The 12336-nt window shown below is 48.7% G+C and overlaps 6 protein-coding genes across 6 annotated transcripts; 3 read left to right on the top strand and 3 right to left on the bottom strand.

Moving 5' to 3' along the window:
- Positions 1-608: 608 nt before the first annotated feature.
- On the bottom strand, positions 609-2465 carry BP5553_05497 (Protein kinase-like (PK-like); the record flags this gene model as incomplete). The annotated part of the gene is made up of 3 exons (XM_032014120.1): positions 609-1892; positions 1944-2094; positions 2161-2465. 3 exons carry the CDS (start codon positions 2463-2465, stop codon positions 609-611), a joined length of 1740 nt encoding a protein of 579 aa, XP_031870720.1.
- Positions 2466-2809: 344 nt separating this feature from the next.
- On the top strand, positions 2810-3209 carry BP5553_05496 (Uncharacterized protein; the record flags this gene model as incomplete). The annotated part of the gene is made up of 2 exons (XM_032014119.1): positions 2810-2839; positions 2895-3209. The coding sequence occupies 2 exons, from the start codon at positions 2810-2812 to the stop codon at positions 3207-3209; spliced, it is 345 nt and encodes a 114-aa protein (XP_031870719.1).
- A 554-nt stretch (positions 3210-3763) lies between these two features.
- On the bottom strand, positions 3764-5049 carry BP5553_05495 (Uncharacterized protein; the record flags this gene model as incomplete). The annotated part of the gene is made up of 2 exons (XM_032014118.1): positions 3764-4500; positions 4557-5049. The coding sequence occupies 2 exons, from the start codon at positions 5047-5049 to the stop codon at positions 3764-3766; spliced, it is 1230 nt and encodes a 409-aa protein (XP_031870718.1).
- A 1095-nt stretch (positions 5050-6144) lies between these two features.
- Positions 6145-6780, top strand: BP5553_05494 (Cytochrome b-c1 complex subunit 7; the record flags this gene model as incomplete). The annotated part of the gene is made up of 4 exons (XM_032014117.1): positions 6145-6260; positions 6391-6499; positions 6571-6624; positions 6682-6780. The coding sequence occupies 4 exons, from the start codon at positions 6145-6147 to the stop codon at positions 6778-6780; spliced, it is 378 nt and encodes a 125-aa protein (XP_031870717.1).
- Positions 6781-7600: 820 nt separating this feature from the next.
- Positions 7601-9036, bottom strand: BP5553_05493 (Glycosyltransferase family 62 protein; the record flags this gene model as incomplete). The annotated part of the gene is made up of 6 exons (XM_032014116.1): positions 7601-7749; positions 7804-7938; positions 7992-8072; positions 8123-8170; positions 8220-8859; positions 8932-9036. 6 exons carry the CDS (start codon positions 9034-9036, stop codon positions 7601-7603), a joined length of 1158 nt encoding a protein of 385 aa, XP_031870716.1.
- An 838-nt stretch (positions 9037-9874) lies between these two features.
- Positions 9875-11148, top strand: BP5553_05492 (uncharacterized protein; the record flags this gene model as incomplete). Its single annotated transcript, XM_032014115.1, has 3 exons — positions 9875-10447; positions 10561-11030; positions 11085-11148. The coding sequence occupies 3 exons, from the start codon at positions 9875-9877 to the stop codon at positions 11146-11148; spliced, it is 1107 nt and encodes a 368-aa protein (XP_031870715.1).
- Between the last annotated feature and the right edge of the window lie 1188 nt (positions 11149-12336).

Genomic DNA, 12336 nt, shown 5'->3' with positions numbered 1-12336 from the left:
GCCTTAAACTTTCTGGGTTCATTTTTACAGTCTCGTGGTATACCTTTTAAGATATTTAAGGATAGTCTATCCTTGGGTTCTGGGGGTTCTGGAAAGTTGAGTTTACACTAGTAGCTAAATAGGAGGCACTCAACCTCAACAGGGGTACAACTACAGATTGAAGATGTTAATCAGCCTAGATTGGTAGGTGTCCCTATATGTTGACGTATAAATTGTATCCTAACAAACATAGATTATCTGCGGGACCTAACATAGCATTGCTTAGCTGGTAAATGTTAAGCAAAGTAATGAGTCAATCTATATTTTTCCGTATCTCTTTTAACTGCATATTACCAGCCAATACGTATTAGATAGCAGACAATAGGGCGCTTAATTTATTGTACAGGCTTGTGAAGGTCACCTCTTTTCTTCTATATCATGTATAACTACCATTTATGGAACTAGCATGTACCTGACATACCTATCTTATATTTTATCTAACAATATGCTTTCATCTATATATACGCCTGGCAAACAAAACATGGTTATGCACCCATCGTTCTAATATGGTTCTACTAAAGCAATCGCTAAATGCAGATGCATAACTCCTAGGGTCCCCCTCTCTGGCATCAGGTAGAAGCCATATTCACAGCCCTCTTAATGCTCAACCACAATTCAAAAGCCTCCAACTTGAGCTCAATCCTGAAATACCCCAACCAAGCCCCGACAAGCCCCATCAGATTGCTCGGCTTCAATAAACTGCCTCTCTTGCGTAACTCCTCAACTTGCTCCTCAAATACAGTCCTCGAGCAATACCGTGCAAGGATGAGGAATGTCCTCACAGGTCCCTGTCTCGTGTGTAAATTCTCATCAAGACTTCTTGTCAAGTCGTTGGTTTTAAGGATAAGGAGGATGATTCGGGGAACTTGGCCAAGGAGCTGTACGAGTTGTTGGAGCATGCCCTCTTCCAAGGCTTGGTTGAGGTGCTTCTTTTCTTCTACTGTCCGCTCGATTGATACGGATGATTTGACGACGCTGTAATCGCGTCCCGTGATGGCGGATGCGAAGAGGGGGAACTGTTGGTCGTTGATTCCGGCTACTTCTTTGGCGTACTTGCGCATGCGAGTCTCGTCGGCGTCGATGACAGCTAGCCAGAGTTTGGCATACGAGCGCCGGAGGGAGAGTGGTATGTCGCGGTAGAGACCGTGGTCGTAGAGGATTACGTCGAAGTTAGCGCCTCTTCGACGGGGATTCTTGCGGATTGCAAGATTCCCACCATGGGGATCGCAGTGTAATGGGGCATTCGTGCCGAAGATCATCTCGTTAAAAATCCGTGCAAGGGCTGCGGAGACTTCGTCTCGATCGATACCGTTTGAGTCGAGGTATTCGAGGTCATCTGGGCGGTGCCCGGATACGTTTTCCATGACCAAAATCCGTTTCTTTGCCCACAAGACGTCGGGGATGACGAGGGGTAATTCAGGGATGTGCGAGAAGTACTCCTTAGCCCTGAGAGCATTTTGGCCCTCAAGAACGAAATCCAATTCCTGAGGCAATGATTCCTCCATTTCTGATGAGAGCCATTCTAGATCGTATTCGGGGAAGAATCGCTTCAATGTAGAGAACGTGAACTTTGTCAAAGCTATATCCAATCCTGCCCATTCAGCCAGAGTAGGATGTTGAACCTTTACGGCGACCTTTTGCCCGCTTTCCTTCACTGTGGCGAGATGTACCTGAGCTAATGAAGCTGCACCTATAGGCAGAGGGGCAAACTCCGAGAAATAGTCCGATAGTTGTTCGGCCGTGTCTTGTACGAACAGTGCTTCTATCGATTCGATCGAAGATACAGGGCATTTGTCTTGTAATGGTATGAATGTCGTCGTCCACTCGACAGGAAGCAGGTAATTCATGGCACTCTATGGGAAGCTTTAGAAAAATTCCACTTATTCAATATCTGCGCAACTTACCAAGTGCTGGCCAAGTTTGATGAATATGCTTCCATTCTTCTCCAAAACCTTTAAGGTTCTATCCGCACATCTCTGATGACAAGCCTTCAGCGTTGTATCCCTCTCCGTTTCGTCCTCGGTCTTCTCGTTCTGGCTCAAGGTAACTCGATAACTGCGCGCCACATCGTATAATCAGCTCAATTCTTTCATACGAAGCCGCAGATCTTCAGGAACTCACTCATTAATACACACAGCCAAAGTGCTGGCTACTCTCCCCGTCCTTTCCGCAGCCTTGTACGCATGCTTCACCTCATCCCCGAAAGCCAGGGCAGTAGCTCCGAGGACGCCAACAGTCGCAGTGATTGCAATTACCCTCCGCTTCCTTTTCGGCCTGGCAGAATCTGGATATGTGTACCCCGTTTTCGTGGAATATCCTCTGGATTGCTTCACGCCGCCTCGTATCTGCAACGAACATCGGCTACAAGTCCAAGGTGTAGACAGCGAACGAGCGAACGCGCTGGATGCGACATTGAATCCCTTCATTTTCCCTTCCCTTCTTTCAAACTTGCGCAGCAGAGCAGCAAAATTCCAAACCACTGGAGTACCATGTCATATAATCATTATTCGCGGTCGTAGCAAGAACTGGGCGTAGAGGCGCGAAATAGGATGTTGAATGAATTGTTGAATCGAAACGAGGCCCGAGGAAAAATGTTCCGATCGCGCCCGTGGGGGGGCAAGGCTGAGCTTGGCACTTCCCTACAGTGCTCAACGGCACTCATCATCAAAACAACATCAGAGCAACCCACCGAACAGAAACCTAAATCGGATGAATAACCACAGCCACAATCGCAATCACATGCGCAACCCTCAATCCGTAATATAATACAATGCCGTTCAAATGGAAACCCGACGCTCGGGTATATAAACCCTCCCACCCGATTCTCCTTTCTAACTAACACCACCTTTAAAAAGAAAGTCCAGACCCCTCTCGCAGCCTTCACAATGGCGGCCCTCGTCTTCGTATATGCGCGAACCAGCATCCAAGCCGCGAAGCGGAATGCAGAGAAACACAGAGAGGCAGACGGCGGACAAATCAATTGGCATAATGAGAGCTTGAGAAGTCATGGACGACTAGAACGGCCCGAGAAGCAGAATACTGTAAGTCAGTTGATAGGGGTAGCGAGGGGGAAGGATGGGGATGGGGATGTGGATGTGGGGAAAGATGTGGTACATGAGACGGAGGCGGAGAGGTTGATTAAGGAGAGGGCTCGAAAGGGCAGAAATTGAATTGAGGGACTGTTGCGAAGGATCAAAATAAACACAGTGGAATTGTATGGGAGGGAATCCACGGCGTTGGTGCATTTGAGCGACGTATATATATTGGGGTTTAATTGAGGCTTGTAGGTCTCTGGTGCATATACTGCCGGCCTCATACGGGAACCAAAATATGGAAATCACCACGGACGGGGTATTTGTACAATGGTATCTTATGACTCAATGAATCGAGAGAAGGTGCTATAATAGCGGAACCTCCATTAATAACTAGGTATACTATACACCATATCCCCAATCAGGAAGGGGTGACAGGTATCATCAAAGATATTCATGCCAACGCAAACCCCTCTCGTCACAAAACAAAAGCCAACCCATATGCGTTGCCAACTCGAACCACCTGCCCTGTCCCAGGACTGACGCCAATAAAATAGTGAAGCTACAAGAATGCAGATGGTTGTTGCCCCATTTGTGAGATTCCCTTTGATCCCCGTGCATGTAATTCGAAGTGGCCTCCCGAGAAGATCTATACAATCGACCAATCCTCTGTACTCCGGCTTCCACGCTATTTATCCACCCTGTGCTCTTAATTTTGAAGACGCTTCTTCCTTCGTGTGGTTAAGATATCTCATGATATACTCATATGTGAGCATTGTGGTCGTAGCTGCGGGGACCGCCCGCATCATATTGGTTCCCATACCGGCATAGAAAGCGCGCCAGCCTTCCTCCCTTAATATTGTTTTAAATGTTGTGACAATCCCTTTATAGCGTGGTACTATTGCCTTGGCTATTTCGGTGGGTTTGTAGTGTGAAGACCCCTCTAGCCCTCCACGGAATGCGGCGTACTCTAGGGATGCTGCGGGCATTGACCGCTGTTGGGTTTGTAGCCTCGTGCGGATAACTTCATGAGGGTATGTGGCTGAACTGGCCATGACCTTGCTGAGTACACTTGCTGAGAGAACACCAACCCATTGACTCTCGCCTTCGCTCCCAGAGGACATACCCATGCCTTGGCCCGTGAACTTCCGCTTGAGATACTCATATGCAGGAAACTGTACAGCAACGTGTGTCAAGCCCAGAAGAGCCGGTGTCAGGCCCGAGTAAAAGGACAACATCCCTTCCGTTCTATACATTTTCCTTGCGGCATCGAACGTTGAGCGGTAGTGCCAGGGAGGTCGAGCTCCATTTGAGTTTTCGTTTACTTGTGACATCAGGCGAGTCTTGATTACCCAGATTGGGTTGGTAACCATGGTTGAGGAGGCTCCCGCTACAATCGACGAGCAGAAGTTGATGACGTTGACGTTGTCTATGTAAATTGTTAGCCTGGAACACCCCTAGCGGAAGACAACTCCTTGACAGTACCGTAATGCTTTCCGAAGAACTCCTTGGATTCCCCATAAACCGTAAACCAAACCGCCCATGTCGGTAAATATCCCAATATTATCGGGCCCAACCCTCTATACATTCCCCTCAAGCCCTCCTCACTCCATATGATTTTTGCAGTCCCCAGCATGCCCCGATACACCGGATGTGTAGCGGATGGAGTAGTCGTCGACCCTGCCGCCGCCGCTGCTGCTGCCGCCCTAAACCCCCCTTGTGCCTGTAACTTTGTCTTTATCACATCCAATGGGCATGTAACAACCCCCGAAGTAAACCCCCCTATCGCACCCGCCATCGCATGGAAAGTGGAATCCGACCTCCCCAGAACAAACCTCTCCATCGCTGTGAGTGGGACATGTTCCTGTTCGGGTATAAAGCTTGAAGCACTGCTGAAAGAGCGCGGAGAAGAAGAAGGTGAAGGCGAAGACGCAAAATCCTCTGATCCGGGAGATGGCGTGCTGCGTTCATGAGACATTGCAAAGGGTATTTTGTATGGGGGGCGTGAATATGGCTATAAGCCTGGCTTCCCCGAGCAGAGGACGCCCCCGTCTGCGGATCGTGAAGCACGCAAAGCTGTTTCTGGTTGTCGCCGTCCTGGGTCCCTGATCTGGTGTCCCGGTGTGCGGGGAAAGTTCCCACGCAGCACGCCCAGAACACAACGACTAGCGGTTGTCATAGGCCATTGGCAGGTCCGGGGGGGAGGAGAGGCGGAGATGGAGATGGGAGGGAGGCGGCGCCGGTGTTGTTATATGGAGGGACACAAACGATGTGTGTACGGATGTGAGGGTAGAAATTAGGGCGCGGGTCGTGGTGAGTTTTCCTATAAAGTGGGTACGCTGGTACATACAAGAATTCCGAGGAGCTGGCCGTTGAAACTCGAAGCTTGTGCCTTGAAGAGCGAACCACCGATGGCTGCTGCTAGCGAAAAAGCAACTCTTGGGAAAACAGGGCCCCGAGGCTCCGAGTTCGGGCCCAAGGAAATGTCGAAGAGGGTAAGCTACTTTGCGGTAACTAATGGCAAATAGATAGAGGATAGGCAATCAATAGGCAATAGGCAATAGGCAATAGGCTTATGGCGTACGGGTGTATATGGCCATATACGGTACCTAGGTACCTATTGCTTGCGAGATCACGGGGATGGAATGGGAAACCAGAAAGTGGTGTGTTAAGGGGTACGAAGTAAATGGCAAAGGGTAATAAATAAAGATAGTGGAATCATAAAGGTGTTGAGGAGGGGGGCATTTCAAGCAGTTTCAACTCGGTGGCTCTCTACGATACCTGTTCTGCCACTGCCACTAAACAAATCCCACCCGCGTCACCGTTTTCCGTTTTCCGTTCTCCAACTTTCTCCGTCGCTCGGCTCCCGCATCGCTGCGCGCGTCACATGACAGCCGGTTTACTCCGCAGGTACCTAGGTACTTCGCCCGCCGAGCCACTCGCAGCATCCCAATTCTGCTGACTAAATATCACCACGCAAAATCGACCTCGACTTCATTAACGACTCCCGTGGAAGAGCTCGACGAGGAACAGAAGAGATCTCCCCCCCGCGCCCCCCTTCACCACCGACAACATGTCCGCCCCTTCGTTCGCCAATGCTATCATCAAGCGGCCATGGCTGTACCGGATCATGAAGCCAATTGCCAACTGGTACACCAATGCTGCCGGGTACAGGCAGATGGGTTTGAGGTAAGGAATACACCGCAGACCACGCACCACGCACCACCGCTCGCCCGAGCTTGCATTGGAGAGCGTAATGGGATCAATTGTGCCCAGGATGGGCGTGTTAGAATCCCGCTGACCAATTGTGCGCTTCCAGAGCCGATGACTTGATCATCGAGGAGAACGACACCGTCCAGAAAGCACTCAAGCGTCTCTCCCCCCAAGAATCATACGACCGCGTGTATCGCATCCGTCGAGCTATTCAGGTACGATTCCAATTCTCCGCTGCCAGCTCCCGATATGGAAAGACCCAGGCCCTAATCTGATGCGTCCGCAGCTATCCCTTTCTCATCAAATACTTCCAAAGGAACAATACACCAAGGACGAGGAGGTAAGCGTAGCCCCATTCGCACCCACTAGACGTCAAATGCTAACAATTGCGCTCTAGGATATAGCATATCTCTCACCCATTATCAGGCAAATCGAGGCCGAGGAGAAGGAGCGAGGGGATCTAGACTCGCTGATGATTACCAAACGGTCGAAGTAAGGTTAGGGGGCAGACAGGACGCACGTGTATAAAAGAGCTGCATTTAGAAGGGGAGAGAAATCGACGGGGGTCCGTACTGTATAACGTTGGTCAACTAGTTCTGAATGTTATAAGAAGTGCTTTTCCAAAATCCCAGGATTGGCTGTGCCTTGCTTGAAGCGTTACTTTGCTGGATGCAGCTGAAACATGGCGCCGACAAAATTTAAATATGGCCAAAATCCCCATCTCCACGGGTAGGATGATTAATTCTCTATTGTAAACCTAAACTATATACAGAAAATGAGATACAACGCTTTTAAGACATGAGGTCACATTTCGACAAGAGCCTGAACCAACGCAAAATTGAAATCGTTATTTTCTTCCACGATGCCTAAGCTTCCATATTGAACAAGACCCCCCATATATTAAGATTCCCACTCCGTACCTATCCATACAGAGCATCAGACCCGTGAATCTCGAGCCTCAATCCAATTAGCCATCACAGAGCTACAGAACAAAAATCCATTCCATTCTAGTACAGTGAGTGCATCTTCCATATGCATTCGTGAGGGTCCCTGTAAACCTTGACGATCACACAAGTCCCATATCGACGTCGAAGAAAACCTGATCGAACTCCTTATTTCCCGGCAGACAAAAAAAGGAGAGATTCGCAAATCCACAAGGAAAATACACCGAATCGAATGGAAAAGGGAGTTGATCTGTTCTCCTTCATCGATATTGCTCACAGGTCTCAAGAAGGCGCTCTGACTGAACTTCTTGTATATGCTTGAAATCATCGAGGGTTTGTGGATCTCCGTCCTGTATACGAGTAGTTCGTTGTTTACTTGTTTCCCTCCTTCTCGTCGGTATCTATGTGCCAAACAACGTAGTTTGGCAATCCAACGACTTCGTATCCGGCTCTCTTTGCCATCTTGGCAAATCCTTCGGTTTCTGCTTGGTTTTCAAAAGAGTAGGCGGGGAAATTAATGCCTAGTTATGGAGTCAGTGTAAAGGGCAGTGGACAGGAACAAAAGTTGGAAATACCTGATCGGTGGACATCAGCCTTAACGACAATGTTCACTCCTCCAATACCATCGAGCATCAGCTCGTCGTCCTTATTGTGTCGCCAGTCTCCCATTTTGGCCATATACGTGCGGCCAGTGTCATACTCCTTGTATCCTAAGAACATCGTTAGCATGCGCGGTTGCAAAATACAGGCTCAAGATGCTTACCTTCAACTATGATGGCATCCTTGTCGAGTGTCGATGCCAATCGCAATGCCTTGTCAGATTCGACCCAGGAATTATAGTCAACTAGAGAATATGAGTGATTTTCTTGGATGGAATGGTATTAAGTGGCTTACATCTCCCCTCGATGTCTTTCCCATTCTCATAACGGTGGAACCAAATGTCTACTGAAGTCAGCGCGGGATCTTTCTAGGATGGGAATACACCACATACTGGGGACGATGATGTCCCTATCATGGGCAACAAAATCCTCGATGATTTTCTTCGGGCTATCGTGAATATCACCATCTCTCCAGTACACCCATGAGTGTTCGGGCTTCAATGCCGCATAAAGCAGGTAGTTGCGAGCCCTCGCCATAGCCTTCCTTCGCGGTGCCTGGGCCTTGAAGCTATGTCGCTCTTCGACACTTTGCGACATGACAACGCCAAAGTCCTTTTCAACAATCAAGGCGCTGTTAAACGGCACATTCAGGTTATCCGTCTTCTTTTGTACTCGTTCCAGCTCCTTGGATAAAATCGCGAGTGTCTCGTCCGTTGAGTCGCCTACCAGGAACGCCAGGTCAATTAGGTGATGAGGATATGTCAATTCGCAGAGGAGATCAAAGTATTTTGGTAAATAAGCTGCTGCGTCTCTCAGCGGCGTCAAAATGAGAATCCTTTCTTCGTTCGCTACGGCTCGAGGGGTTGATTTTATAGCGTTGAGGTCAACATGCTTGATAGTCGACTCGTCTATCACCAGCGGTTCATGGTGATTGAATATGACTGGAGTCTGTAAATGCGCGTTCCAATCCACTGCCTCATTTGATGTCATCTGCATTGGCGGTTTTGAAGGGCCCCAGCAGTAGAATCTGCGCTGCTGTGTCAATTATAATCCCAAGTGTTTACAACAGATGGCGAAGGCTATCTTCTGAAGGGGGTGGCTGACCTTTGCATCTCCGACGCTGATGTGGTCACTCCTCTCCATAGTAATAAGATTATCCCCGCAAGAGCCACGCATAACAAAAACCGTGTTCGCGTCAGGAAGGTCCATATCGCTCTGGTGGGTGGCAGTTGTGCCCTCGCAGACTTCCACGTAACGCCGCCTTTAGGGAGTAACATAACGGGCGAAACCCCGGTGGCCACAGCACCACCAGCTTAAGTATGATGACAATTCGTCCGGTACAGGAGGGTCCGCCGTCGTAGGTATCGTCGGGGGGGTCGCGAACGGGGTCGCGAGCTTCTGGGCGCTGGCGTTGATGTTGTGGTTGACGTTGGGCGTTGGTGAAGAAGTTGAGATGCGCGAGTCCAAGCAGTACCTGTCCAGAGGGCCAGGAGTTGGTACAATCTTGCGTACAGTCTAAATTGAGAAAAGCGCCACTAGCGAGGCGGCCTCTAGACCCACCCGAGCCACGCACCCGTTAAACCGTTAACGAAAGCATCACGATTTATGAAAACTACTTCTTAGCTGGGTACCCAAGCTCAAAATCTATAACATTATTGTCATGCACCTTTTGATTATAGACCATACACTAAACTTTTGAGACATCCTGAGATGCTTTCAGCATAGTGCTACGTATTTCGTTAGCGTAGTAAGCAGGCACATAGTGACCCCGGTATCATGATTGAGGCATATCACGTGCCTCCCCCCAGCTATGACTCCTTGTTTCGCAGTCTACCACGCCCTTCGCGCCTCTACAATGCTTCATAAACGGATATATTGACTCTTAACCAGGATCCATATGCTGTTTCAAGTAATTGGACTTCTTCGTTCCCTCTCGACAACGGCAAATATCTTGTCCCTCACTATTAGGCAACAGCGGCCTTCCTCCTTGAGACAGCACACTCCTATATCTCTCTCAATCTTTAATATTATCACAAAACCTCGAACAATGTCTACTAGAAGATCAGCTCGCCTGGGCGAAGTGGCACCGAAGGAAGACACCGTCGCAAAAAAACCAGCACCAGCCTCACTGCCGGCTGGGAATGGAAGTAAGAAGAGGAAGAACTCAACAAGAGAGAACGAGCCGGTCTCCGATAGCAATAATGCCGTACCATCAACCCCGAAAAGGAAGAAACCGTCGAAGACAGTTGTACCAAAAACTCCAACCCCAGCAGCAATTGGGCAATTATCTAGCCCTTTCAAGCCAGGAGACGCCGATGAGAGCAGCCCTCCTCCGGCGGTGAATCGACTAGCAGTGCCGGATGGCACCAATGCGCTATTGATATCCCCAGAAACTCATCGTCGAATCTCAAGCAAGCCTGTAGATCAGGTTTCACCGTCGAAGCGGCCCAGTATCACCACCAAAAACCTTCTTGATGATGCTCTCGCGCACCTAATCGAGCAAGAGCCCAAGCTGAAGGCGGTCATTGAGAAGCACCCGTGTACTGTCTTCTCCCCCGAGGGCCTAGCTGAAGAAATTGACCCTTTTAAGAGCTTGATAAGTGGTATTATCTCGCAACAAGTAAGTAGCACTTGCAATGCCACATTTTCTTTATGGGAAGTTAGGGGGTTTTCGTTTCGGGTCCCATTACCTAGCTTTCATATATAAAATCCACAGATTTAAACGTATATCAGGTCTCAGGAGCAGCCGCCAAGTCCATAAAAGCCAAATTCGTCGCTCTCTTCAACGACCACGAAGACCCAACCCAGCACACCTTCCCCACGCCCTCCCAAGTATCCTCCAAAACAATTGAGGTCCTCCGCACCGCGGGGCTCTCGCAACGAAAAGCAGAGTACGCCCTCGGCTTGGCCGAGAAATTCCAGAGCGGCGAACTGACCGCTGAAATGCTCTTCTCAGCAACCTACGAGGAGGTTTTGGAGGAACTAATCAAGGTAAGGGGCCTGGGCAAATGGAGTGTGGAGATGTTTGCGTGTTTTGGGTTGAAGAGGATGGACGTTTTTTCGACGGGTGATTTGGGCGTGCAGAGGGGCATGGCTGCGTTGGCTGGGAAGGATGTGGGCAAGTTGAAGGGGAAGGGGGGCAAGTGGAAGTATATGAATGAGAAGGATATGGAAGAGATGGCTGAGAAGTTTAAACCTTATAGGTAAGTGCTATCTCCTGAGATCAAGTTGGACATTATGCTGATATTGTGGTACAGGAGCGTTTTTATGTATTATTGCTGGAGGGTTGAAGATGTGGATATTTCCACCTTTGATAACTGATGAGCGACTGCTATCATGTACTTCGTATACCTGTAACTATTCCCTCTGTTTGACATACTTGGCGAACTAAGGTTTTGATTCTCGTTTAATCTTCCCATTTTAATCAAGAAATTAAGGATCTAATGTCTAAGACACTCAAGGAGTTCTAGCCCTCTAAAGAACCAGAGACTCTCCACGAACCTCACGCGTAAGCCTCAACCCCCCATTCCTAAGCTGCAGCGAGAATTCCGAGCTCTAAATATGAAAAGCATAAGGCGCGCCAATTCCACCAGACTTGTGTTTCGGGAAGCTTAGAGTCTAGCCCAATCCGCGACGTGTCACGCCGTATCACATAACATAATAGTGAGTCCTTTTCACAAACATATAACCATCTTGCCCTACCTATCTTATAAGATGTTATCTATTTGAGAAGAGAGAATACGCCAAAACGAGCATTCATCTAGGTGGTTTTAAACCATTATAATATCCGACTATCGAAATACATCACCCGTCCCAGGTTGCAAGCTCATACCTTCCGTGCCAGCTCTACTCAAAAAATAGGGATGCGTGGTTGGCGACTTGCTGAGTTAACTTTGCTCGTGCCCACAACGTGCATCGTATTAGTATCCATATCTGACTCGTTCAGGAAAGTACATGCTGGCTTATGGGGAAGGGAGATTGTCGTTTGCATCATTATTCTGTTGGTCTGAGAACCCTGGCTGTTGCTATCATCTCTTTTGTTTGGGAAAATATATTAAGCTAAGGTACCTACCTACCTACCTACCTACCTACCTACCTACCTACCTACCTATTCTTGCATACATTCTTACCCAACCCAACCCAACCCAACACCTACCCGCTCGACTCTCTGTCAATGCTCTTCCCAACGCCCAACGCCCACCTCAAAACAACCAACCGCTACTCCGTAAGTCTCAATCGAGAAATCGAAAAGTGTAGCGACGGCGGAAAGGCACGTTGGACCTTTTATTATGTTGCTCCTGTCATTCCTCACATTTTTAATCTACGAGCACACTTCAAACCTGGAATAAACCCCAAATTTTCGCATATCAGAGCTCAATAAATACCAGTTCAATCTCTGCTAATTATCAATTCCAACATTTCCAATATGCAACCGTTAAGGTTCGGAAGGCGGAAACAGCCCCGGGAAGGCCAAAGTTGTGCGTGCAGAGCAACCGCGCGCCTTCCAGA

Source organism: Venustampulla echinocandica (assembly GCF_003357145.1).
Source record: "Venustampulla echinocandica strain BP 5553 chromosome Unknown scaffold_2, whole genome shotgun sequence".
NCBI lineage: Eukaryota > Fungi > Ascomycota > Leotiomycetes > Helotiales > Pleuroascaceae > Venustampulla > Venustampulla echinocandica.
Note: the sequence above shows the minus strand (reverse complement) of the source record. Positions and strands in the feature narration are given on the sequence as shown.